General features: G+C 49.1%; 1 protein-coding gene across 29 annotated transcripts in view; it reads left to right on the top strand.

Annotated features, from left to right (window-relative positions):
* Positions 1 to 25,298, top strand: part of EIF4G3 (eukaryotic translation initiation factor 4 gamma 3) — a 79,562-nt gene that overhangs the window by 49,036 nt on the left and 5,228 nt on the right. For 19 of the 29 annotated variants that reach the window (XM_081870688.1, XM_081870682.1, XM_081870702.1 and 16 more), the window contains 22 exons: positions 754 to 857; positions 1,388 to 1,510; positions 2,172 to 2,280; positions 5,465 to 6,319; positions 9,950 to 10,038; positions 10,921 to 11,173; positions 12,706 to 12,839; positions 13,377 to 13,496; positions 14,235 to 14,345; positions 16,356 to 16,526; positions 17,403 to 17,600; positions 18,189 to 18,335; positions 18,490 to 18,726; positions 19,200 to 19,304; positions 19,650 to 19,782; positions 20,232 to 20,326; positions 20,764 to 20,857; positions 22,075 to 22,192; positions 22,503 to 22,726; positions 23,509 to 23,624; positions 23,858 to 24,030; positions 24,188 to 24,313. In XM_081870688.1, the coding sequence (XP_081726814.1) occupies positions 754 to 857; positions 1,388 to 1,510; positions 2,172 to 2,280; positions 5,465 to 6,319; positions 9,950 to 10,038; positions 10,921 to 11,173; positions 12,706 to 12,839; positions 13,377 to 13,496; positions 14,235 to 14,345; positions 16,356 to 16,526; positions 17,403 to 17,600; positions 18,189 to 18,335; positions 18,490 to 18,726; positions 19,200 to 19,304; positions 19,650 to 19,782; positions 20,232 to 20,326; positions 20,764 to 20,857; positions 22,075 to 22,192; positions 22,503 to 22,726; positions 23,509 to 23,624; positions 23,858 to 24,030; positions 24,188 to 24,313 (3,835 nt within the window). Of the gene's footprint in view, positions 1 to 753; positions 858 to 1,387; positions 1,511 to 2,171; positions 2,281 to 5,464; positions 6,320 to 9,949; positions 10,039 to 10,920; positions 11,174 to 12,705; positions 12,840 to 13,376; positions 13,497 to 14,234; positions 14,346 to 16,355; positions 16,527 to 17,402; positions 17,601 to 18,188; positions 18,336 to 18,489; positions 18,727 to 19,199; positions 19,305 to 19,649; positions 19,783 to 20,231; positions 20,327 to 20,763; positions 20,858 to 22,074; positions 22,193 to 22,502; positions 22,727 to 23,508; positions 23,625 to 23,857; positions 24,068 to 24,187; positions 24,314 to 25,298 lie in introns of all 29 variants that reach the window. The other 10 variants (XM_081870703.1, XM_081870705.1, XM_081870700.1 and 7 more) reach the window with 4 other exon arrangements.

Here is a 25,298-nt window from a genome sequence, read left to right as displayed (position 1 = left end):
GCCAGCCTTGCCATCAGAAGGCGTAAAATGGTGTTTTAAAAAAAGAGGTATGGGAGTGGATTGGGGGCTGAAAATCTCTGGAAGCTGGAGTCTGCCCAGCACCCAGTCCTGTGGGTTATCGACTTTCTTGTGAAATTGGGGCATGCTCACCACTTTGCTTAGAACCTTTGGCAAATGGGAGACTCTGAGGTCTTTACTTTCTTAGGAGTAGAGGGTGCACTTTGCTTCATTGGCTCTGGCGGCAATTTTGTGTGTGTGCGCGCATGTGTGTGTGTGTGTGCATGCAGAGGTTGAGGAGGTGGCTTTGTTCCTCCAGGAAAGAAACTGAGCCTGTCATGTCATTCGCCCAGTCCTATGGAACTCTTTGCCACTGGAGATTCAGCGGGCGCCTTCTGTGCCAACTTTTAAATGCCTACTGAAAATTCTTTTGTTCCACTAGGCCTGTGCACAGGCCTTCCACAGTGGTCTAATAATGCTTGTCTTAATTTTTTTTATGGTTTTACTGTATGGCTTTTCATTGTAGTAAGCTGCTGTGATATACACACACATATGCAAGCCTGGGGGGGGGGGGCACTCCCAAGCAGAGGGAGCAAGTGGCCCCTCATTTCCCTGACCTTGAAAGAGGAAAACTAGGAGTCACACTTTGAGGTAGCTCGTCCTGGGTGAAGGGACGTGGCTTTGAGCACTTTGCCACAGGCAGGCAGCCAAAGGAGTGAGCCTAAGATTCTCCTTGTCCCCCTTTACCCACTGCAGGGGCACCTTTCTACCCAACTCCCCCGGTGTATCAGTCCACACCCATCATAGTGCCTACGCAGCAGCAGCAGCCAATCCCACCAGCCAAGCGGGAGAAGAAAACGGTAAGAGAGCTCTGCAGCTGAATGCTGAGCCCTGTGGGTTGAAGGGAGAAGCTGGAAACTGGGGAGGTTGACACTCCCCTCACCATGGGAGGAGTCTCTCTCACAGGTGTTCTGTTTAAAGCCTTTGTTGTTATTTACTCACCTTCCTTGTATGTGTTTTAAGGTGATATATGCAATATAATCAAAACAGTTTAAAATAGCAGCAAACGAATGGGAAAACCCTAAAAAGAAACACCGATTGTGGAGACCTCAGCCACTTAGAAAGCTTTTTGGAACAAAAATACCTCTTGGCAGCACCTTAGTGGGCGTTATAATGGGGGTACCTTTGGGGGTGGGGGTGTAACATTATAAAAGGGGCACCTCTTGGGGTGGGCCTTCCTTCCACCATGTGCTGCTGTGGCCCTTGGCGCAGCCCTCTGAACTGTGAGTTGCGAGTGTCATGCTCCCCTCACAGCATGAGGCTGGACCCCCAGCCAAGCCACTTTTTTGGGGAGGTGATTTGAGCGGGTGCTTCGTTCCACCCTTTCCAGATCCGCATCCGAGATCCCAACCAAGGGGGCAAAGACATAACGGAAGAGATCATGTCTGGTGGAGGAAGCCGCAACCCCACACCTCCCACGGTCAGGCCCTCGTCCACGCCCACCCCACCCCAGGTAACTGCGTGGTAGGTGGTAGGAGGCTGGCACTCATTCTCTGCTGTAGCCTCCTTGCGCAGCGTCTGTATCCCGGTGGCGCTTCTTGCCCTCACCCTCTCCTGCTCATCAGCTGCAAGGCAAAGCCAGTCGTCCTTGGAAAACTTCTTGCCAGAGATGAGCCAGCTTCTGAGGGCAAGGAAAGTTGGAGAAGGACCTTGGCTGCTTCAGGCGGGAGGGTCTCCAGGACTTGGGTTGTGGAACATGCCCCAATTGTAGCTCCTCTCGGTTTATTGTTATTCAACACTTCATGTTTTTTTTTTAACAAAGTGCTTTGAAAGGCTTTCAGTTGAATTGTGGCAACCTTTAAATAGTTGGGTAGGGGAGAGGCATGCTTTCCCCCCAAATTCCATGGCATGGGGGGGTGTCCAGATAACTGGTTGTGCCTTCTCCCTTCTCACTGCTGTGAATAGTAATTTGTCTTTCTCCTCCTGCTGCTTTTCTCCCTCCCTCCCCATGCGCTTTTTTTTTATGACCGTATATCTTATTTCTTCCTTTTCTTGATTTTTTTTCCTTTCCAACCCAACTGGGTTTTCTGCCCCTCTTGCTCGCTTGTGTTCCATGTTGCTAGTTTTTATGTTCGCATGCTCATTATCACCCTTTTTTGTACTTCAAATCCCAGCAGCTGCCCAGCCAGGTCCCCGAGCACAGCCCTGTGGCGTTCGGGGCCATGGAGAGCTCTCACCTCGCTGCCAGCACCCCCATCGCTGTGACAAGCGACCTGAAGCAAGGTGGGTGGACGGATCTCTTTGTCCCAGTTTTGAGAGGTGCTCTCCCTCTCTCTGTGAGGAGCCTCGAGAGCTGGTGAATCTGTGAGCCTGAACACTGAATCATTTCTGACCTTGTGGAAAGCGCCACCTTTCAGCTTCCCATCTGCAAGTTGGTGGTGATGATGACATTGACCCACCTTGCTGGTTTCTGTAGCGCTTTCACAAGCAGCCTGTTGGGCAAAAACACAGGAAGTTAACAAGTTTTCTGAATTTTGGCCAAGGCAGACTAGGGGGAAAATGTGTCATGAATGACCTATCACCGATAGGAGCACAACATCTGGAAGGCACCAGGTTGGCAAAGGCAGTCTCAAGCTAGTGCTTAAATGAGCTGTAAATCCTTTGTGACAAGGAAGCCCCTTCTTTGGCACCCTAGAGCCATCAGTTACCCCCCGCAGCTTGACTGCTGGCCCGTTGGGCAGCTCCTTTCACACTTGCTCCCCACTGAATGCTCAATAGAACCAAGTGCTTCTTTGCTGCCAACGCCTCCGCAGGGGTGGTTGACGTAGGTGGCTGCAGCAGCGTGCGGTCGTGGTCACAGTTCTGGCCAGTTCTGTTGTGACCCAGCACAGCCACTCTGAACCTGGAAGGAGGGCAGCAACTGCCAGGTTGGAGTGGCTGCCCAGTTGCTGCTCTGCTGAGTGCTTAGAGGGACCCAGCTGCACTCCTTAGGGTTCTCCATTGAGGAGGGAGGCAGGTGTAGCTGAGGTTGTTGGTATTCTGTGGGGTGGCTGATGGAGAAGACATTGGGGGAATGACACATTTTAGGGGCATTGTTGGCAGGGTTCTGAGTCACTGCAGCTGCCATGACTCTCTTGGCTAAGTAGGAAGGAGTCTGGTTGGGGGGGGGATGTTTGTAGGGCTGCCTGGGCTGACAGGCATTCATAGTTGTTGCTCTTAATTTAATAATGATGGTGTTAATTTAATATTCGTTTCGCTGTTTATAATTATGCATGGGTGGGCTGTCGCTTGTTCTCTTTCTGGTTGTTATAAAAACATTGCAACAGTAAATGCTCTTAAAATACACGTCTTTACTTCTGTTTTTGCAATATAACTTAGAATATATCTAAGAGCCTTGTTGAGACTTGATGCATCCATGAAACAGTCTGTGCTTGTAGATGTCAAGATTAGAAATTAAACCTGGTCTTTGAACACCTTGCACATTTATTGAGTTCCCCCAGCTGTACAATGGGGCTTTGGGTTGTAACTCCTCCTTCTGGGATATGCAGGGTCACCTTGGGGTAAGACTCTGGGCAGGGGGTGGAGCAGGTAACGGTGACTGGGCAATTTTTAGTCTTTATTTCTTAAATACATAACCCATCTGGTGCCCCAGGCAGTTAAAATTGGATGATAATAATAATAATAATGGCAATAAACAAGGCAGGTAAAATCACTTCTATAGAATTAATTAAATACCACTGGCACTAGAATAAATTTAAACAATTTATAGGTACTGGGGTCAAACACCTGTCAGGATAAAAATGCACAGGTGCATCTCACATAACGTCGGGGTTATGATCCTGGCTGTCACGTGCAAAGGCAAAAGCATGTAAAACTAGAACAGCAAGACCATCCCTACCTGTCCAAAAGCAGTGCTGAGCAGGCCTTGCCCCTGCCCCTCCATGTAAGACACCTCATCATTCTCACTAAGCTGTATAAAGGTCTTGCAAGGGTGCTCATGAGATCTTGGACAAGGCTTCCAGGGTTTTTTCTTGCTCTTCTGGCCCTTTTTATTTTTTAAAAAATTCAGTGATCCATGTAAGGTATGATCAAGAAAGTGAAATCAGCCTAAGGTGCGATCTACCTGTATTCTCTTGCTGGCAGAAGGGATTATATAGACTCCCCTTGATATGGGAGCTCTAGACATTGGGAGCAGACGCTGAAGGGGCTCCCCAATTAGGAGCCCACCAAATGTCCTTTGGGTGTTCACAGGACAGAAAGAAGAGCCCCTCTGGAAAATCTTGACGTCCAGACCTCATGTGAGAGACTGTAGTTACTGGGAGTGAGCCACATTCTGCTTTATGTCTGGCCAAAGGCAAAAAATAAAAAATGAAGATGTTGCATTCAGTTAGTTCATGATAGCTGATCTGAAAGTCAGAGGCTGGCTGCAAAAGCTTTGAGAAAATGGCAGCCAGAAGATTTCTCAGCCTTGCGACTCCCACAAAACTAGTCCTCTTCTTTCCTAGTGGTGCTTCAGTGCCCTTGAACCAATCCCCTCAGTTGCTGCCATTGTCTTTGGTGACCCTATAGCAGAGGTGGCCTTCCAGTGTTCAGTCCCTTATTTACTGACTTGTGCAAGACAGTTGGGTTTCAGATATTAGTGGCAAAACCTTTTTTGTAAATAGCGACTGGCCCTCTTGACTGTGAGTTTAGAAAGGCACCAAGAGTCCAAAGGGGGAAGTTCAGTTGGTCCCTTGACAGTAGTGACAGGAGACACCAGGCTCAGCCTAGCTTGTGGGGGTTGGGGGCGATGCATGCGCTCCACTTGTTGCATTGGCTGCTGAATTGGGCTTGCATCCCAAGATTCCCATTGTACATCTTGCATCTCCACCCCTCATGCACATAACAAGACTCTTTAGGGTAAAAAACGAATGCTGTGGGGCGGAGGGAGCTCCAACATAGTTCTCAGGACTTGAGACATTGTCTTTTGATTTATCCTGTAAATGCACATCCATGTTGTTAATCGGCGTCTTCGAAGCAACCTTGGCAAAGAAATCCACAAAAGGGCCCGTAGTTCACTTTTTTCACAGCTACACTGCTTGTGCATGGGAGCCCTTTGTGGCTCCAAAAAGTCCCCTCCTCTGTGAGGAGGTGGTACTTAGTGCCAAGGCAAGTGGCACTTGAAGCCAAACTGCCCTATTAGGAACCACCAAAGAGAACAGCTAGGGTTTGGGGGCTCAGACTCCTTTTGTATTGCAGAATGGGTGGCAAGCAAACTTGACAGAAAAGAGCAGCACATTGCTTGCTTAATCCCCATTTCTTCCTTCAGTAACCTCTGGGCTGAGAATTGAGGACTCTGGGCAGGGAGGTGCGTGGGGGTTTCTGCAGTTCCTCTTGGAAAGTGGGAGTGCGTAGATAATTGATGCAAATTCATTCTGATCTGACGAGTTAAATGGCCCTTTCTAACTCTTCCATTTTTTCCCCCCAGAAGAGAAGCCTAAAGCAGATCCAGTATTAAAATCTCCTTCCCCTGCCCTCAGACCAGAGCCTAGTGGAGAGAGGAAAGATCAAATGGGCCTGACAGCAGAGACCCCGACCACCTCCTCCTCCGAGACCTCAACAGAGCTTCCTCTCACGGCTTTGCCCTCCCCTGCGGTGGTCATTGCTGCCGCCGCCACTCCTCTGCCTCCTAAATCAACGTTTGCACCAGACTCAGAGGATGGATGTGAACTTGCTTCCTCGAAACAGGAAGCCGCACCTCTTCACAGTGCTGCGCCCTGCATGGAAGTGCCCGTCTGCCCCCCAACAGATGACGCCAGCGCGGATATAGGCAGGGAGCCCCCTAGAATAGTCCCCAACGACCTCCAAGTGACTGCTAGTACTAATCTAATTACTGAACTGAACGGAGTTAGTGAAAGGGTCACAGTGACTGATGGCATCTTGGAACCAGATCAACCAGAGGCAGCTGGACCCTTGGCTGTGGATCTGGAGAGCCCAGAGGCACCTCTGGACGAGGCAGAAAGTGTGCCACTTCCAGCTTCCGTCGCTCTTCCTGCTGTTCCGTCTCTGCCTCCATCTCCTCCTCCCAGCCCTCCTCCCATTTCTGCCGCTGCTACTGTTAGAGCGACGAGCCCTCTTCCTCCGCCACCATCTGCTTCTCCTCTCCCACTACCTGGTGCCCTCCCTGCTCTTCAGGGGGATTTAGAAGGAGAGGAGGCCACAAGAACTACCCTTGGCGAAGACACCCAGGAAAATCTGGAGAAAGAAGAGGTGGAGGTAGACGGACAACCGGAGGACAATGCAGACTCTCAGGGCTTGAATTCAAAGAAGGGCCCCGGAGCAGGTGAGTATCCTCACAGGGGGTCACAATGGTCTCTCCCAACTCCTTAAAAGTCTGTGGTACAGTTTATTCAGAGCCTGGACAGCTTTGCGGGGGGGAGGTTGGCTGCACAGGGGAAATAGGATCAGTTGCCTCAACTCCATGTGTGAGTGTGTGCTTTCTCCTGTTCGGTTGCAACTTGGAAAAGGATCTAGAGATGTGTATTTCAGAGGGCAGCTAAGTAGGCCCAGAGGAGGCCGGATGGGTGGGAAATTTGCCCAGTTCCTTAGATTTTTTTCAAATCCTGAAGGGGAGACAAGGACTGATGGGGACGGGGTAGGCTTGTTTCCTTCCCCACAATGAACAGGGCTTCTATGGTATGATGAGCAAAAGCGAGAAACAGCCTGTGAAAGTGGTTTGTTTTTATGCTTCCTGCTTTATCTAGCAGAAAGCAGGCAGAACAACCATTTAGGGAGAGCTGCATTGGTGGGTGGGTGGCAGACTTGGGATGGTTCAAATGCTTGGCATTTTGCTGCTTCTCTCTCTCTCTCTCTCTCTCTCTCTCGTAAAAAAATAATTCACAAAACCCACCTTCTTTTCTGGCTCAGAATCACTTCCCATATTATTCATTTTTAAGTTATTTTTATCCTACATCTTTAGGATTGGGCTTTTTACCTTTGCACTGTTCCCTTTCCTTTTACATAAAAAGAAACCCAAGCAGTCCCCAGAGTTGCTCCCAAATGATTTGTGAGATTACTTGCCAACACCTCTTTAATGTTAAAAGTTTCACTGTGTCTCTGAGAAATATGTATGGTATTTGAATTGCATTTCTTATCAAAGAGATCATCGCCCCAGTTTGAGGTAGTTTTCTTTTAATTTTCTCTAGTTGCACAGCTTTGCCAAAATAATTTCTCTTTTCCTTCCTTCTTCCGCCCCATAGAAGCCAATTAGGGGATGTTGGTGGCTTGTGAGGATTTGAGGAAAGTCAGCCAGCAGCAGCAGCATATGGGGTGTGGAGTTTAGATGGGAACTAGGAAAAGCCCCTCTCTTTTTCTTGTGTCAGTGTAGCACCTGCTTCTTCCTGCTTCTCACCAATATTTTGTGTGAGTTGGAAGCTGCCTCTCCACCGTGCTTGGGTGCCTTAGAAGGTGTGCTTGGATTGTTGTCCTTTCAGACTTGGGCCCTTCACAAGCACGTCTCTTAATCACTCTCTTGATCTGGGGAAGACTGCAAAGCTTTCCCTCTCCTCTGTGTTGCAGCTCCCTGTGTGGGCTGCAGCTCCCTGTGTGGGCATGCGCTGAAGTGGTGGAAAGTAGGGAAGCCAGCTTCTGTAGTGCTGCAAAGGACTTGGGGGTCTCAGTCTCTGAAATGGCTCTTCGCACCCGACTGCCATTGTCTGAATGCTGATGCCATTCCTTCCTCCTCTGCAAACATGGGGGCTGCTGCCACCACAGACGGAAGTAGATGGTAACTCCTCCCCCCTCTCACCCAGTGCCATGGGGTGCCTCATGTGGGTATGGCCTGGACTTGCACACACCCCTCCCAGGGTTCCTCCTGAGCCTTGCCTGACAGGGCAGTATGTCATAGTCTTCTGCCATCGCATTATGACATGGCAACAGGGCTATGCTCCGGTCAAGCCTTAAGTTTCATCCCTCGGACCTCCCTGCGATCCTTTCGTCCTTGGTCATTGGTGGCCAGTGCTAGTGGAAAGGGAGGCCGTTGGCTGCTTTGTGGGGTGGCCACAGAATTTGCAGTTCCTGTCCTGGTGGGAGAATCCCAGGTATGTGCTTAAGACAGTTCACCACTAGCATTTCTAAGCAGTGGTGTTTGTCTTCTGGGCATCTCCCTAGGTGGGAGGAAGCACTGGGTTCATTACTGAACTCTGCAGTTAACTTGAAGGGGACTCTGGGGGGAGTGGGGAGAGAGAAATCACTTAAGAGGGCATTATGGCCATCAATTGTTAAAAAGAGAAGCATCTGGGAATGTTTTAATAACTGTGACTCCAGGCATACGAATGGCTGTTCTGCAGTTCTAATGACTTCTACTTAGGCTGGCTCTGAATTGCTAAAGTCCAGAATATCTTGGGTTGGTCTGTCAGGTGCAGCTGAGAAGCATCATGTGTTGCTTTATTAGTCCTCATTGCCTTTATTTACGGGCGTTCAAAGAAGCCGCCGCACAAGGAGGCTCCTCTCCACTATCCTCTGTTTCTATCATGCTTAAATATTGCAATTAGAAGGAAGGAGGGAGGTTTAGGGTAATTAAGCCTATTACAATTTAATGCACAGACCGGGGGGGGGGTAACTTTTGCTTTGTGGCTTGTTTTGAGGAGTAGGTGAAAAGTTGCCTGTTGCACAGTTATGCAGGTCATTTGTGTGTCCAACAGTAACTAGTTTCTGTGGAAAGTCCTGACCATTTTCTGAACTGGGGGAAGTGAGTTTGAGCCCATTGTGGCTGCAGCAGGGCAGGGTGTGGGGAGCACATTTCGCACCAGCCTCCAGAGGTAGTAGGTGGTGAGCTCTTTGTAGATAGTTTTTTTTTTCCTACTGAGATGGGCCTGGCTGATTTCACCAGCTGAAAAGCTGCACTCATTCCTGGAAGGATAAGACCACCAATAGGACACAGTGGCTATGTGCTTCCTTCCAGATCAGAGGCCGCTTGCTTCTGAATACCAGTGGGTAGAACAGGCCACCAAAAATCTCTGTGGTTTTCTGCGAGTAGACCAGGAACCCCCCATGCATTTCATTCGGTAGACCTGGCTTCTGAGAATCCCCATCCTCACTAAATAGCAATCGCTGGGGAAGAACAGCAGGACTGAGGGTTAAGTTCTTTTCCTTGGGTCAAAGCTGGCCAGGCTCTTTGTCCCCTCGTGCTTTGTCACAGCTCTCTGGGTCCACCGTCTCTTCCAAGCTGATGCTGTTAACAAGCTGCTAACCCTTTGGCACATTTTAAGGTGCTTAGACCTATTTCTGCTCTTGTTGCCAACAGAAACAATATTAAGGAAAGAAGAATCTGCGCTCATGGTTCTCCAAAGCCACCTCTCTATATAGGCCCTGTTGGTGTTTGCCCTCTGGTGTTGGAGGTGTAGAACTGCACTGTGGCTGTGTTTTGACTTGGTGTGGGTGTGCATGAGAGAAAGAGATAATTGGGATGGGGGAATCTGACCTTCCAGGTTGGAAGCACAATGAATCATCTTTTCAAGGGGCATTTAAAATTACACTGCAAAAATCAGTTGCTCTCAGTGTTTCATTTACAAAGTCTCAGCTAAGAGTCATACAAGAGGACTTACATAGGTAGCTTTGTGTCCCCACTGCACCCCACAGCTGCCTATTGCTGTGTCTTGCCTTGGACCAAGGAAGAGGCGCCAGGGCCAGGGCCACACTTCCGTAAATTGTCAGGAAGTCAGAGGAACTTCAGTGAGGGGCAGAAGTGTCACCTCTTGGTTAATTTGCACCTCTAGAATCTCTTGAATTGTTTTCCTAATGTCAGCTGTCAATGTGACCCCTTTCCCCTTGTCTTCAGGTTGTTTCTGTGAGGCAAGTTTCTCCCCTCCCCATAGTTTTAAGTTTACTGGAAAAAGGGAGCCCGTGCTCAAGGCTGTTCTGTTCCAAGCAGGCTCCGGATTTGATAAATAACCTGTCCAACTTTATCTTGTAGCCCAAACAGCTGCAACTGCACCAAAGATGTGGAACAAACCAAAAGAGCGGGGCCAGGCCGCCGAGGAGGGGGTGGAGGCCGAACCCGAGGTAAGGCGGACAGGAGGGCGGAGAGGTGGGGTGCTCAGGAGCCATCGTGCTGCCAAGTTTCAAGGGATTCTTTGGCCCTAGAGGTGAACCTACTAAGCCAGGGAGCCCCAGAAGTTTGCCTAGTTTCTGATTTTGAGTGACTGGCCTGGTAGAGAGGGATAAGTTGAGGAAAATGTTAAGAGTGCTACAACCTTCATCAGACTCCTCTCCAGACTCCCATTAGCCAGCTAGGACTGGCAGTCCAGGAAATCCAGAGGGCACCAGGTTGGCAGAGGCTGCAGTATTGTTTGCTAGTGGAGCTTTTAATCAGTTCTGATGGGGAAGTGTTGATTTGGTGCGGGGGGTGTCAATTGAAAAACAAAATCATTTTTAAAAAATCATTTGGGCTGTTCTGGACGCTTTACAGCAACAGAGCAGTGTTAGTACTTTGGAAACTATTCCAAAATGATAGAAACTGGAGAATGCCTGGTGTGTTGTTGTTTTTTAAAAAAATCCATAATCTCTGTTTGGCCAGTATTTCCCTTTTTCAGACTGAGAGCCTTTCTCCCTCATGGGCAGCCTTCCAGGGGCCAGTGGAGGGCAGGGCCAGGGGCATAAAAAAGAAGGCAGGGCAGTAGATGCAACTCCCACCCTTTGTACAGTCATGCAGGATTCTACACGCTGCTCTAGCTAGGCAAGTGAGAAGTCTCACGACTCCAACCAGGTGTGCAGCAGCAGAGCTAAGGAAAGGGGCATTTCCTTGGAAGAGTCCCAAGGACCAGTGAGAGGAGTCTGGAGGGCCACATGTGACTTCCAGTCCTTAGATTAGAGGCAGTGGAGCTTTGTCTATTGAGTGCTTGGCAGAGAGTAGGGCGCTGATTTGGGGCTTGCTTGTTGTTTCAGCCTAAAGCAGAAGTGGAACCTGGAGGTGACAGGATACTTGAATCTGAACAAGAGGCAATGAGCCAGAAGACTTGCCCTAGGAGGGACTCCCACTCTGACCTTAAGGTAGCGAAAGCTGCGGAGGAGAATGGTGAGCAGGAAGGGGAGCCCATTCGCAACGGTGCTGAGAACATCTCCGAGGGGGAAGGAGGTGAGGGGAATTCAGGCTGCGCAGAGAGTCCCAGTGAAACCCCGGCCGGCCAGTATAAGCCAGGTAAGTCAAAGTCACCCTCTGCTCATCTTACCCTAGAAGTTGGGGCATCCTCAGCAGTGTTGCCTTTCCGTGGCATGGGCTGTTACTCCTCTGCCTCTTTGGGGGAATCAGCATTTCTCATAGCAAAGGGGTAAGAGAAAGCAATGGGAAAGGGGCCCTAGTTACCTGCTTTGCATGCAGAAGGCCCCAACTTCAGCCCTCAGCAGCATCTCCAGGGCAAGGAGAACTGCTGCCAGACAGTGTAGATGATACTGAGCTAGATCAACAGTAAGGCAGCTTGCTTTGTTCCTGTGTAACCAGGAAAATGTTGAGCAAGCTGACACACACACACACACACAGAGAGAGAGAGAGAGAGAGAGAGCGCCTTCCTAGGAGAGGGCTTGGTGTGGTGTAAGATGCAGCTTCTGGACTAGGAGGGTGATTCTTTGACTCAAATCTCCAGGCCACCTCCGGAGTTTAAGGGCCGCTTCATGCAGTTGGCAGGCATGCCTTATTTCTTGTACACATGAGCCGGAAATGGACAGTTGGCTATGACTTGCCAGTATTTTGAAAGAAGTAGCTGGCTGCAGGTGGAGTGAGCCCCTTGTGAGGTGGCTTCTGGAGAAGAAGGCATCACTCCATGTCAATGCTTTTCCTGCCTGGAAACCTGCCTTTGCTGCTTGGTTCCCTGAGATTCTGACTCTGAATCTGTGTGGATTCAGCAGGGCACGTGGTGGAGCCTACGCTGGCACCTCCAGGGCCCTAGCTGGCAGCCGTCACTGCACTTACGCCTCCCGACTCCCTTCCAGGCCTTTTAATTTTTCATGTGGTGCCAGTGCTCTCGTTTCCAGGATGTCAAACTTGTGGCTCCAGATGTTTGCCTCCCTTTAAAGAGCACTTGGTGGTTAATTCCTGAAAATGACCCTTTGAAAGATTGAAACATATAAATTCTTTATAGAATATCTGCTGGGCCTAGACAACCGTCTTCTCTACAAATCTCTGCTACATTGCCCCTCTGTGTGATAAAAGTGACCACCTGTAGCTCTTTGGGCAACCTATGCTCCCTGAGCCTCCAGGTGCATCTGCACAGAGCAGAGTGCACAACTGTCCCTCTGCTGCATGCTTTGCTGCTGCTTGTACTGCGCTTCCCAAGGGTTCTTTAGAACAAAGCTACAAAACCTGTGGACGGCTGTCCCGGTGCTGTCCTGTTCCTGCTTCTTCCCCTTCAGCATCAAACCCTTTTTTTCCTTCTGTGCAAAGAGATGCGGGGTGGGGTGGGGGGTGTCCCTCAGTCAAGAAAGGGCTCAAGCAAGGCTCCATGTGACCAAATGGATGCAAAGCCAGACCTCCACAATCAGAGTGCAACATTCTTTTTCCACGGAGCCATGCACTCATTCCCTGGACCATTTCGTGACTTCCCCACAAAATGGGGACAGGGTGAGGCAAAGGAGAAAGACCCCCATGTCTACAATTCTAATTGGAGCAAGGGGGCCTTGGTGGGGAAACGTGGCGCAATGAATTGCCCCATCCTGAGGCTGGTGGTGTCATTACAGAGCAGTGGAAGCCCCAGGACTCCGAAGGGAAGAAGCAGTACGACCGGGAGTTCCTCTTAGACTTCCAGTTCATGCCTGCCTGCATCCAGAAGCCGGAGGGGCTGCCGCCCATCAGCGATGTGGTCCTTGACAAGGTATGGGGCTAGTGTGTAGGCAGAGGAAGTGAGTTTGTGGTGGCGGCTGAAGGTCGAGAGAAAGGCATGCCTAGTGTTTTAAACTGAGAACTTGGATTTTGCAACATTTTGAAGACCTGGTCCGATTTAATAAGGCACAAGAGGAGATGCTGCCACTGGACTGGGTTTAAAACTAGATGATATGTATGCATCTTCCCCAAAACATTCTTCTAGCCTCAGGAAGCAGAAAACCCCCAATTCCCTTCCCCTGAGCTGCCTCTCTGTCAACAGACATGAAGAAACTTTGCTTTCTGGTGGTGGGGTAGTTAGATGGCCTTGAACTGCCATGCCTCAGTTTGCTCAGCTTTAGCAGGCACCCCCCTCAGAGTTAAAGTTATAAGGGAAGTGGATCTTGATGGGCAGGATGAGTCATTGGCTGTGCATTTTGTTTTCAACTGTAGCTCTTGAGGCTACTTTGGAGTATCTACCAAATGCTGCTGTCTGTGCAGACAGTTGCTGCATGGCTACCCGTAACTTTACATTTTTCTACCAATACAGATCAATCAGCCAAAACTGCCTCTTCGAACTTTGGATCCTCGGATATTGGCACGGGGTCCAGATTTCACACCAGCATTTGCTGATTTCGGAAGACAAATCCCTGGAGGGCGGGGCACACCTGTAAGTGTCAGAGTTCCATCCAGAGTTAGAAATGACCTTTTGCCTTTTCCCTCCAGAATCTGGAGCAGCTCCCAGTTGGGGGGCTCTTCTGCAGTCATGTTTTCTCAGTCTTCCATTTTCCCTCTTTCCTTCCTCCTCCCTCCGCTGGTCTGTGCCTTTCCTCATCCCTTCCCATCCCTTACTGTCTTCCTTCCCATCCCCTTACTTTGTTCTCGCATCTTTCTATCACCTGTAAGGCTCCTCCTGTGTTTCCTTGACTCTAATTGACTGGAAAATAGTGTTTTCCTCTCTGAAGGAGTCAATTGGTTCTGTTGACACAGGTGGGCAGGAATATGGCCACCAGCTTAGTATTCTGCTTCTTGAACTCTTTGGTTTCTGGATAGTGGGGGCCTGGAAATGGGGAGGGGGAGGCCAAGCAGGGACGATACGGGGCTGGGGGGGGGGACAAAAAAAAAGAGGAGAAATCTTCTTAAAATAATTATGGGGAGTCAGGTGAAAGAAGTTCTTTGCAAGTGGCACCTGCTTCTTGGCTTGCGGAATAGCCAGCCAGCTAATGGGTTTTTAATGGGGAATAACAAAAAATGGGGGGGGGGGAGTTAAATTTAAGCTAAAGACCTACCTTCTGAAGTTGTGATGCCCATCTGCTGTAACAGACGCCTACTTGGGCATGTCAGGTCTTTCTGTGTCAGCCTGTGGATAATACCTTCCTCTCCCCCACCCCTTTCTTTCTTTTTACAGGCCTGCAAAGTGCAGCCCCCACCTGGACTCCAGCCCCTTGCTCGGTGTGGGCCCCCAGCATGCCCTTTGTTGGTCTCATCTCACCCACAGCTGAGGAACCTGACCATAGGGGTAAGCCATCCTGCCCCCGCCCCCAGTTTCCTCCCTCACTGTGAGCGTCTTTTTGCAAAGCCTTCTCCTCTGCCCTCCTGTCTTCAGAGGAGCTAGCAAACAACCCCACAGAGCACAAGCCTGTAATGGAAATGGCACCAGCCTTGCCTTGTACTCTTCTCTAGGCTGCCGTCTCTTCAGTGGTGGGTGGGACAGCACCAGCAGAGGGCATACTGGGACTTTGGCCTGAGCTGGATCTGCCCTAGGGCTGCTCTTCGCAGTCCTGTGTAGAGGGGGAGACCAGGTAAGTCCTGCTTGGCCTGTCTTCATTTTTCTTTTGGCTTGGAGCATTTAGCAGCTCGTGGATGCTCCATCTCAGCCTTGCTGAATGGCAGCTTTTCCCCCCTTCTGCATTTTGGAAAGTAACAGCTTTTCACTAACCTTGGTACCTGGTGGCACAGTTAATCGGATAACAAGTTTAAAAAATGTATCTTCTTTTCAAAAATGACTTGGGTGAGGTGAAGTAGAAATAGGTACAAATAGCTTAAGAAAAATAGCCAGCTGCTGTGCAGTAAAAGCCACCCCAGATGCACCAGGAGGAAGGCCTTAATCTAACTCAGTGGCTCGGTTTTCTAATGCTAGAAAAGAATGCAAGGGACATTATGTTACAGAAGGTGCCGGAAATAGAGGATTGAATTATTGTTGATTGTGGTGCTGATAGGTGAATGCTGGCTGAGGGCTACCATGAAATGGCAGCCCTTACGTCTGACTGCAAAATATTAAACATTCTTGGGTGATGTTTGGGAATGAGAGGTTGGGAGCGGTGGTTGGGAGTGAGAGGTATGGGGGGGGGCAGGGGGGCAGAAGCGAAGATCTTGTGTCTGCATCAGACCTGATGTGGCTGGCATCGTGAACATAAGTTTGTGATCTTAGTACAGCTCCTTTGCTGCTTATTCCTGCCTGAACTGGGAAATGATTTTGCTCGGCTCTGTGTTGAGCAGAGACTCCTCCTGGGGGATGTCCATGAAACACTTGTTGAAGTGCCAAAATCAAGGTATCCTGCTGCCTGTTAGGGTATCCCATAATGATCACTGCTTCCCCCAAAATTTGTAGAAAGGGACCTACAGTAGCAGGTGCTACAGCTCAAGCTGCCGGTGTAGAATTTAAGCACATAGAGAAGCTCCTTGCTGCATTTTGGATGTCAAGGGCTGGATTCTTGAAGGAGTTGGTGTGGTGCTGGTGCCTGCGTGCTAGCCTTAATTGGTGCAGAACATGTGTGAATGGTGAAACCTCAGGAGGAGCGAGCTGGTGGTTTGCTGCTCTGTCCCACCAGTCAGGCTTGTTGTTGGCACTGTCTCCTCAGCAGCACCGTGGGCCGGTTGGAGCTGTGTCTGGATCACACTGGCCTGTGTACTCTGGTGTGCCTCTCAGGCAAAGTCCTGATTATTTGCTTGGATATGGACCTCATGTTGCAGGATTGGGGCTGTTGTCCTTACTTGCCAGACAACAGGGGGAAGTGTGTTCTCCAGCACCTTTAAAAAAACAAAAACACTCTTTCTCTTTCTTCCTCCTCCTACCTTGCCCTTCTTAAACGTTTGGTTCTGTTGTACCTCAGAAGGTGCAGTGTCCTGAAAACTTGGGGTTGTTTATCACAGCCACAGTGAAACATGGTCAGGAAGGCTCAGCCTCAGGTAGCAAAGGAGGGGGCTGCTTTTTGCGTGGCAGGGACTGCTTGCCGGCAGCATTCCGTCTTGGTTCATATTCTCTCTGTGGGAAAGGTCTGTAACTCCATGCTTCAGTCCTCAGTGGCATCTCCAGGTAGAGCTGAGAGAGTTTCCCTGTCTGAAACCCTGAAGATGGACTTTGTATAAGGCAGTTTGCTACATTCCTATATTCACCTGCATAAATTCCCAAGTAGATGCTAGTGTTGGCAGAGCAGGGTTGCTTTGATGCTGGATGTCCTGTATGTGTTGTTTGAGCCTCTTTGTGTTAAAAGGGACTTAACATTCAAGGGACTGGTTTTTCTCTTAGCTGTTAAATGTTGGACAGCGGAGATCTCAGCCAGGCCAAAGGCGGGAGCCCAGGAAGATCATCACGGTTTGTGTCAAAGAGGATGTACACCTGAAGAAAGCTGAGAATGCCTGGAAGCCGAGTCTGAAGCGTGAGACGCAAGCAGAAGACTCTGAGAGCATCAAAACCCAGGTGAGGCAAGAACATGATCCTCCTGGCTGGGCTGCCATGGGGCTGGCCCTTCTCCCCACTTTAACACCCACCCTTAGCTGTAGTGTGATTTGCATGGCTAAGAACAGGGTGGTCCAACGTGCAGCCCAAAGGCCACATATGGCAACATTTGACACCCCCACCTCCCCAGCCCTCGTGCTGCCTTTCCAAGCTGAGCAAGTGATGGGCTGGGCTGGGGGGGGGGGGCATGCTCTAACAGGGTCCTAGAGTTCTGCCACCTTCTTCCCAAAGCCTGGTTAGTGCTTTCCTGCTTTGGAAGGGGGTGGGAGGGACTCACTTACCCGGCTATGGGAAGGCAGCACAAATTCTGGCCTCGCTCCTCCCCCCCTCCCCCCCACAACACATGGGTTCCTTGTTGAAATACGATTGCGGCCCACTTGATATGAAAAGTTGGACCTCCCTGGCTTAAAAGGACAAGTGAGGATACCAGACAACCTACTACCTCTCTGGCAGGTGTATTTTCTCTATGTTATCTACTTGACTGTTTCTGCCTTTCCTTGGGAGGGGGAAAGAAGGGGGATCCCACAGAGGACAGACTTCCTGTGTGGAATATATTTGCGTTCTGAGCTGCCACTGTACAAAGCTTTTGCTGCTCTGGAGTCTGGTTGTTTCAACCTGGCTGTGTCTGAACTTCCCTGTCTGCCTGTCTTCCCCTTTCCCCCTGGAGTTGCTGTGAACATGGGTGGAGCTGTTCAAGCTGACCTGGGATGGTTTGGGCATACAACGCAATGAAGCATACATGCCTGGGTACTGAAAGCAGCTGTCTTGGGCCGTTGCTCTCCTAGGCCTTTGGCCTCATTTGAGTTTTGCACCTTAACACCTGCATTTTCCCTTCAGGAGCTATTCCGCAAGGTCCGAAGCATCTTGAATAAGTTGACACCGCAGATGTTCAATCAACTGATGAAGCAAGTGACTGATCTAACTGTGGACACGGAAGAGAGGTTGAAAGGCGTCATCGACCTTGTGTTCGAGAAAGCCATTGATGAACCCAGCTTCTCTGTGGCCTATGCAAACATGTGCAGGTGTCTCGTCACGGTAAGTGTGGTGTAGGAAGTTGGAAGAGGAAAATACCCAGTGGGAGCGGGGGAATGGCAGAGCTCCTGCTTAACATGCAGGATAGCCCAGATAGGATCCCTGCCATCTGCTGTTAAAAGGATGATTTGAAAAGGACCTTATTGGCCTGAGTCTCAGGAGATACTCTGCCATTCAGGGTAGACAATACTGGGCTGAATTGACAAAGAGTTTGCACTGGTCTGTCATCTGCTGCCTTTTAGACACCAGAATGGAAAGGGGTTTATGGGAAGGTTGTTCTGAAGATGCTTATCTGAACCAGGCTCATGCAGGCAGTTAATAATAGCACCTTTATATAATATTTCACCTTTGATGTTAATAGTTTGTATATATTATGTATATGTATATATTACTGTGTTGTTTTCAATATGAATGCTGTGAGCCAGTCTGTTTGCTCTAATATGTTTTTATGAATAATGGCCTGTAAATATTTTTATAAATAAAATGATAAAATGCTGGTTAGGAATGCAGCAAGTGATGAGAATGCCCTGTTTTGCCTGTGTTGTGCTCACCTTCCTCCTCCTTGGCCCTTTCGACACATGCTGCACACAGCTGAAGGTGCCCATGGCAGATAAGCCCGGGAGCTTTGTCAACTTCCGGAAGCTACTCCTGAATCGTTGCCAGAAGGAATTTGAAAAGGACAAAGCTGATGACGATGTCTTTGAGAAGAAGCAGAAGGAGCTGGAAGCTGCCACAACGGTGAGTGTCTGCAGAGCACCCTCTGTGCGCTCCCAGGAGCAGGGAGCCCAAGACATGGGAGTCCTGTGGTGTTGCTGGCCTGGGAAGCGAGGCCATGGGCTTGTGGTGTGGCAGGCAGCCCTTTCTCACCACCCCTTCCTTCTCTGCCCCTCAGCCAGAGGAGAGGACGCGACTCCACGATGAACTGGAAGAAGCCAAGGACAAGGCCCGGCGGCGCTCCATTGGCAACATAAAGTTCATTGGGGAGCTCTTCAAGCTGAAGATGCTGACAGAGGCCATCATGCACGACTGTGTGGTGAAGCTGCTGAAGAACCATGACGAGGAGTCCCTTGAGTGCCTCTGCCGCCTCTTGACTACCATTGGCAAAGACTTGGACTTTGAGAAAGCCAAGGTTAGAAGAACCTGGCACCCACACTGAGACCCTTGGTGGCTGTAGCCTTGTCTGTGGGCTGCTAAATGGCGCTCGTGCTTTCCCCTAGAAGATGGGGCAGTGGGGTTGCTTTGCCCCTTGTGTCATCAGGGAAGAGTGAACACCCAAATCCATCTTCTTTGGTTCTGAAAAGAACTTAAGTGTTCAGAAAAGCTAGATCCATACCCCCTTACTGGCCCTTCTTCATACCCGCCTGGAGTGGATGGAATGTGCAGGGGCGGGTGGGTGACTTTTATGTATTTCCATGTAGAAACCTCTTTACTTTTGCCTGGCTGGGATTAGCCCCTGTCCAAAGGTAAGAGTCACCCTCATTGCTCCAGGCCCTGAAAGGTTTCCCAGCAGAGGCTGGAAAGGATCCCCTTCCCCACCCCCCGCTGTAAGGCAGTTTTTCATGTTCCTATGAAATATGGTGAGAGCATCTGTGTTTCCTCTAGCCTCGAATGGACCAGTATTTCAATCAAATGGAAAAGATAGTCAAAGAGAGGAAAACCTCTTCCAGAATACGATTCATGCTTCAAGATGTCATAGACCTCAGGCAGGTACGTGTGCAGCAAGGGAAGCAGATGAGTAATTGTCCACAAGAGAAAAAGGGTACTGCCCTCACCTCGCTCTTAGTCTTACCTTGAGAGGGTAGTTCTTGGTTTTTTCAAAGGGCTGCCAGAGACCATCTTTTGATGATGGGCAGTGGAGCTGCTGTCTCCTGCATCATGGGCTGCTGTCGTGGGGTAGCTGTGGTTTTACAGTCGACTTGTGCCATGCTTTTGCGAGCAGTTTTCCCCTCAGTAGAATATCCCACTTCCTCTGTCTGCATCAACCACAACTACCCCACAGTGTGCAGGGGAGAAAGAAGGCCTCATCCATCTTTGCTTTCCTGTCTTCCACAGTGTAACTGGGTCTCACGGAGGGCAGATCAAGGCCCCAAGACGATAGAGCAGATCCATAAAGAAGCAAAAATTGAAGAACAGGAGGAGCAGCGGAAAGTCCAGCAACTAATGACCAAAGAGAAGAGGAGGCCTGGTAAGTTCCCAGAGTTCCCATCTGATGCTTGACCAGGAGGAGAGAGAAACAGGGGTCCATGTCATGAGAATTGCCTCTGGTGTCTAGATTATAGAGTGCCCTCTCCAGGTTGAATATCTCTTTCTGCCCATATGCCTCAATATATATTGTTAAGCATATTGGGGAGCAACCTCCAGCCATTTGTTCTACTAGCGTGTGCATGGACCATTGCACAGAATAGGCAAATGGTGAAACTGCACAAATAATTTTTTTAAAACCTACCACACAATTGCTTAGGCAGAAATGCAAATTGAAATGCACTCTTCAGCTAGATGCGACAGAGGGAAACATAGCAGCCTTATTCCCATAGGCTCTCAAGCTTCACTTTACACATACGACTCATCCCATACCACTTTAGCTACCATATCAGGGATTATAAAAAGTAACTTGTTTGTTTGTTTTGTTTGCAGGTGTTCAGAGGGTAGAGGAGGGTGGCTGGAACACTGTGCAGGGGGCGAAAAATACCCGTGTGCTGGACCCCACCAAGTTCCTTAAAATCACCAAGGTTTGTATGGAGGAAGAATCTCTTTCTGAGAGGAATCCTGAGAGACCAACTCTCCTTTGGTTGGTCATCTTCCACATTCCCAATCCTCAACATCAGCCTTCCTGAAAGTGGTGCCCTCCCAGACGTTTTGGACTGCAGTTCCCACAGGCTCCAGCTTCACACACCTACAGTAGCTGGTGCCAGTGGGAACTGTAGTTCAGAATGCCTGGAGTGTGCCTGGTTGGGGAATATTGGTTTTTCTTGCTGCCCTGCCCTCCAAGGAAGCTGTTTGTCCATCTGTGCATCTAGGCATTTTGAACTGGGAGGTGGGAGAGAGGGTGGCAGTGAGCCGGAGGGTGGGAAGATTTGTTTCCTTCTGTGAAACAGGATTGGGTGGGGCGGTTCCAATCCCCAGTAGGCTCTCCCTGATTTGTGCTCCTGTCTGTGTGTCTTTTCAGCCCACAATAGATGAGAAGATCCAGCTTGTGCCTAAAGCCCAGTTGGGCAGCTGGGGAAAAGGCAGCAGTGGGGGAGCCAAGGCCAGTGAGATTGGTGAGTGTGGAGGCCCCCCCACCCTGTATTTTGCTCTGTGCACCCTGAAAAGTGCTGGCAGTTGCTGTTCCTCGTCAAATACATCTCCTTGTCATTTCTCCTTTTTTGGAATTTCCAGTCTTGGCTTGCTTCCTGTTCTGAATGGGCCGTGCAAACTCCATATTCAGTGCTAGCCCTCCTCTTGGTACACCCACTAAAGTTAAATGGCTACAACTATCTTAGGTTCATTAAATTCAGTGGATTTACTTTGGGAAGGACTTAGCCTGATATAACTCCCATGTTCTACTTCTTCTTTTTCTTAAACATTCAAATATTTCACCAAAGTAACTGAATAGGTGGATCAAACCAGTGCTTGATCCATTTCTGACTGTAGTGCTGCAGCAGTCTGTAGACAATACACTATAGTACTACAGTCGGAAACCGATCAAGAGCTAAGAATAGCATGATTAAGTTAGTTAGAGAGTCTCCTGAAAGAGCCGGTTTTTGCTTGGCTCCGGAAAGATCTCAGTGTGGGAGCTTGGCAAATATCTTTGGGGAGTCCACACCACAGTGCTGACATCTCTACTGCAAAGACTCTGCCCTGATTGGATGATTGCTGAGTTTCACTCAGTATCAGTGCCTGGAAGAAGAAATCAGAGCAAATTATCATAGCATCCATGACAGATGGCCATCCAACCTCTGCTTAAAAACCTCCACTGAAGGAGAGTCCAGAACCTCCCAAGGGAGTCTGTTCCACTGTCGAACAGCTCTAACTGTCAGAGGTTTTTCCTGGTGTTTAGTCAGAATCTTCTTTCTTGTCATTTGGAATCCATTGGTTTGGGTCCTGTCCTTCGGATCCAGCAGAAAACAAGCTGAATCCAACTTCCATTTGACTGCCCTTCAGATATTTAAAGGTAGCTTATCTCCTCTCAATCTCTTCCAGGCTAAACATACCCAACTTCCTCAACTGTTCCTCATAAGGCTTGGTTTCTAGGGAAGGATTTGGTCCTTAGGAGACACCCAAGCCAGTTAAGGCTTTAAAGGGTTTCTTGTATCTGTAGGTGACCCATCTCTCCCTCAGTGCAAAAAACCTCTGCCCTGAAGGTTGAGAGGGATAATCAAGGCATCCACTTGACACAGTTAAACTTGTGCTAGGTTTAAGAGCTTCTGGGCCTCTGGCTGATGGGTTTCCTGGAGCCCTTGAGGCAGCTGTTACTCTCCCCAACATCCTCTTGCAGATTCCTTACGACCAAGTGCCACTAGTTTGAACCGATTCTCTGCACTGCAGCCTCCCGCATCATCTGTGTCTGCCTCAGCCACATCCGCAGAGTTGGACTCTCGCAGGGCCTTAACTAGGTAAGTCTCAGGCCACCCATGGCTGCTTCTCTCCCACTTCATTTAGTAGTAGTAGTAGTAGTAATTGCCTTGAATGAAGTGTTCTATGTGATTAAGCTGACTTCTGTCCGCGTAATGAAATGTGTGAAAAAAGCAGAGATTTAATTGTCTCCAATAAAACTCTTCTGCTTTTAGCGCTTGATGTCTGTGTTTACTATCACTTGAAAGTCACTTGAAAGCTAATTGGCACATAGCCGAGTTGGGGGTTAATTTTTTTTTCAAGCAATGAATGAGTAAGGATTTTTCCTGAGAAATGTCTTTGCTCCCACAGTCGGGGGAGCACAGGCAGGGAGAAGAACGACAAGCTGCTCCCCTCTCCAGCCTCACGACCCAACACCTTCTTGCGGGTCAGCAGCAGCAAGGAGCAGCTCTTGGACAACCAGGCTCAGGAAGAACAGCGGCGGGAGATGCTGGAGACTGTGAAGCAGCTGACAGGGGGGCTGGAGAGCGACTGGAACAGCACAGAGGCAGAGAGGAGCAAGGCCAAGGAAACTGGTGAGCTTTTCCTCTTCCTCCTCCAAGTTGGGGCTTCTGAACTCTGGGCTGTCCTTCCTGCTGGATGAGCAGAAACATTTTGTGACTGATTTGGTTGGTGCTAATTTATGTCCTGCAGGGACGCGGGTGGCGCTGTGGGTAAAACCTCGCATGGTCGGCGGTTCAATCCCCACGGCGGGGTGCGCTCCCGTTGCTCGGTCCCAGCACCTGCCAACCTAGCAGTTCAAAAGCACCCTCGGGTGCAAGTAGATAAATAGGGACCGCTTACTAGCGGGAAGGTAAACGGCATTTCCGTGTGCAGCTCTGGTTCGCCAGATGCAGCTTGTCACGCTGGCCACGTGACCCGGAAGTGTCTCCGGACAGCGCTGGCTCCCGGCCTCTAGAGTGAGATGAGCGCACAACCCTAGAGTCTGGCAAGACTGGCCCGTACGGGCAGGGGTACCTTTACCTTTACCTTTAATTTATGTCCATTCCCTCTTGAGCTCATAGCATTATTTCATCCATGTTCATTTGTTGCCCCTTCTGAGTCAAAATGGTGGTGATCTAAAGTGAGGTATTCTGTGCAGATCTCTCTCTGGGATGAATTACACCACAAATCCTAGAGTGTGTAGCTGCATGTAGGACTTACGAAGAACGGCAGGACACAGCCTAAGGACTTGTCTATAATGACAATGGCATTGTGCATGGGAAAAATGCCTCTCTGGCATTGCATTGAAGTAAGCCTTCTACATTTCCTGCCTCTTTCTCTCCCTCTCCCCTTACCCATTCAACTGTCTTAACAGCCAAGCCTGAAATTTCCACATCCCCAGCCCAAGAAAAACCTGCATTGTCAGAAGAGGAAATAGAGAGAAAGTGCAAATCGATCATTGACGAGTTCTTGCACATAAACGATTATAAGGTAAGGAGAGCTGTGGCCCATCGTGACGTGCATTGGAGTTTTCTCTTGGGGCGGAGGGCTTAAGCGTTTAAAAGCCACCCTTTCCGAGGTCTGGCTTTGTGGCCACTGATCTTACAATATCAGTGCAGAGAGCAAGAAGGACCTTTATTAAGGTCAGCTGAGGAGCTTTTGCACAAGGAAAGTCTCTTAGCCCACGGACTACAGAGAAACCTCCCTTTGTATTGTCTGGACAGGAAGCGATGCAGTGCGTGGAGGAGCTGAGCATACCGGGAGTGCTGCCTGTGTTTGTGCAGGTGGGCGTGGAATCAACCCTGGAGCGGAGTCAGATCACCAGAGACCACATGGGCCAGTTGCTGTATCAGCTGGTGCAGTCGGAGAAGCTCAGCAAGCAGGACTTTTTCAAGGGGTTGGTAGTCTGCCAGGGAAGGAAGCAAGATCTCTGGGTATTTTTTCTTTCTTTCATGGGTGCTCACTACAAACAGTTACATTTGGGCTGGATGCAGAGAGTGACCAGCTGCCTCCCAGACGGAATGTGCCTTGAGCAACTCTGCTTCCCTCCTTAGGTTTGCGGACACCTTGGAGACGGCAGACGACATGGCCATCGATATACCCCACATATGGTTATACCTGGCTGAGTTGGTGACGCCTATGTTGAAAGAAGGAGGAATCTCTATGAGAGAACTTCTGACGTAAGCTGCACTCTTTCTCCGTTAGCCGTGGGGTGATGCTTGCACCGGCTGCCCTTGGAACTCCTTGCATAGATAAGGTCAAGCTAGCCACAGTCAACCGCAGTGACCTATGCGAGACCTGTTGCTTGCTACAAACTGTATTGTTATTGCCTTGGGGCAGTGAATTTCCACACCCCGGTTAAGTCAGATTTAAATCTGCCAGACCCCTCATGGGCCTAATTAGACGCGTGTACAGGGCCCACCAGTTAAAATGACGTCAGGCAATGTTTCTTTTTGTTGTTGTTTTTTAAAATAATATTTATTCAAATTTTTAAAAATTACAAAGAGAAAAAAGAAAAAAGAAAAATAGAAAGGAGAGAAAAAATACAAACAATTGAAAAAAAACAGATCAAACCTTTACATCACATGCTTTCATTCACTTACTTCCTTGACCTCCTCACACCTCCCATTTTTGTATTCTAATTCATTTAAATATTTCAGCAAATCCTTTCCAGCTTTGTTTTTATCTTAATAATTTACCTTAATATATTGTGATTTTGCATTCTCTTCTTCCACCAAATTATTTTTACTTAATCCTTTATATCTTTTCTGCTAAAACCACATAATTCTATTCCAACATCTTTCTAACATTCCTTAATTTTACAATATTTCTGAAGATAAACTTTAAATTTTTCCCAATCTTCTTCCACCGACTCTTCTCCTTGGTCTCGGATTCTGCCAGTCATCTCAGCCAGTTCCATATAGTCCATCACCTTCATCTGCCATTCTTCTGGGCAGTGTTTCTTTTTGAAGGCACACTCCCAGATCACGAAGGGATTTGCACAGACCTCAACTAAAACGGGGGCTTTCACAGAGATTTCAGTGTAAACCCATCATGAGTCTGGAGCAAGGTGTGCTTCAGCTGTTGGACAGTGGGGACATGCCTTACCTCCAGCAAAGGAATGCTTAAGAGCTCATTGTAAGCCACACTAGCCCTAGTCCCACA

Source organism: Podarcis erhardii (assembly GCF_964252035.2).
Source record: "Podarcis erhardii genome assembly, chromosome: 7".
In the NCBI taxonomy this organism is placed as follows: domain Eukaryota; kingdom Metazoa; phylum Chordata; class Lepidosauria; order Squamata; family Lacertidae; genus Podarcis; species Podarcis erhardii.
The sequence above is the reverse complement of the archived record's forward strand: the minus strand, read 5'-3'. Positions and strand labels throughout refer to the sequence as shown.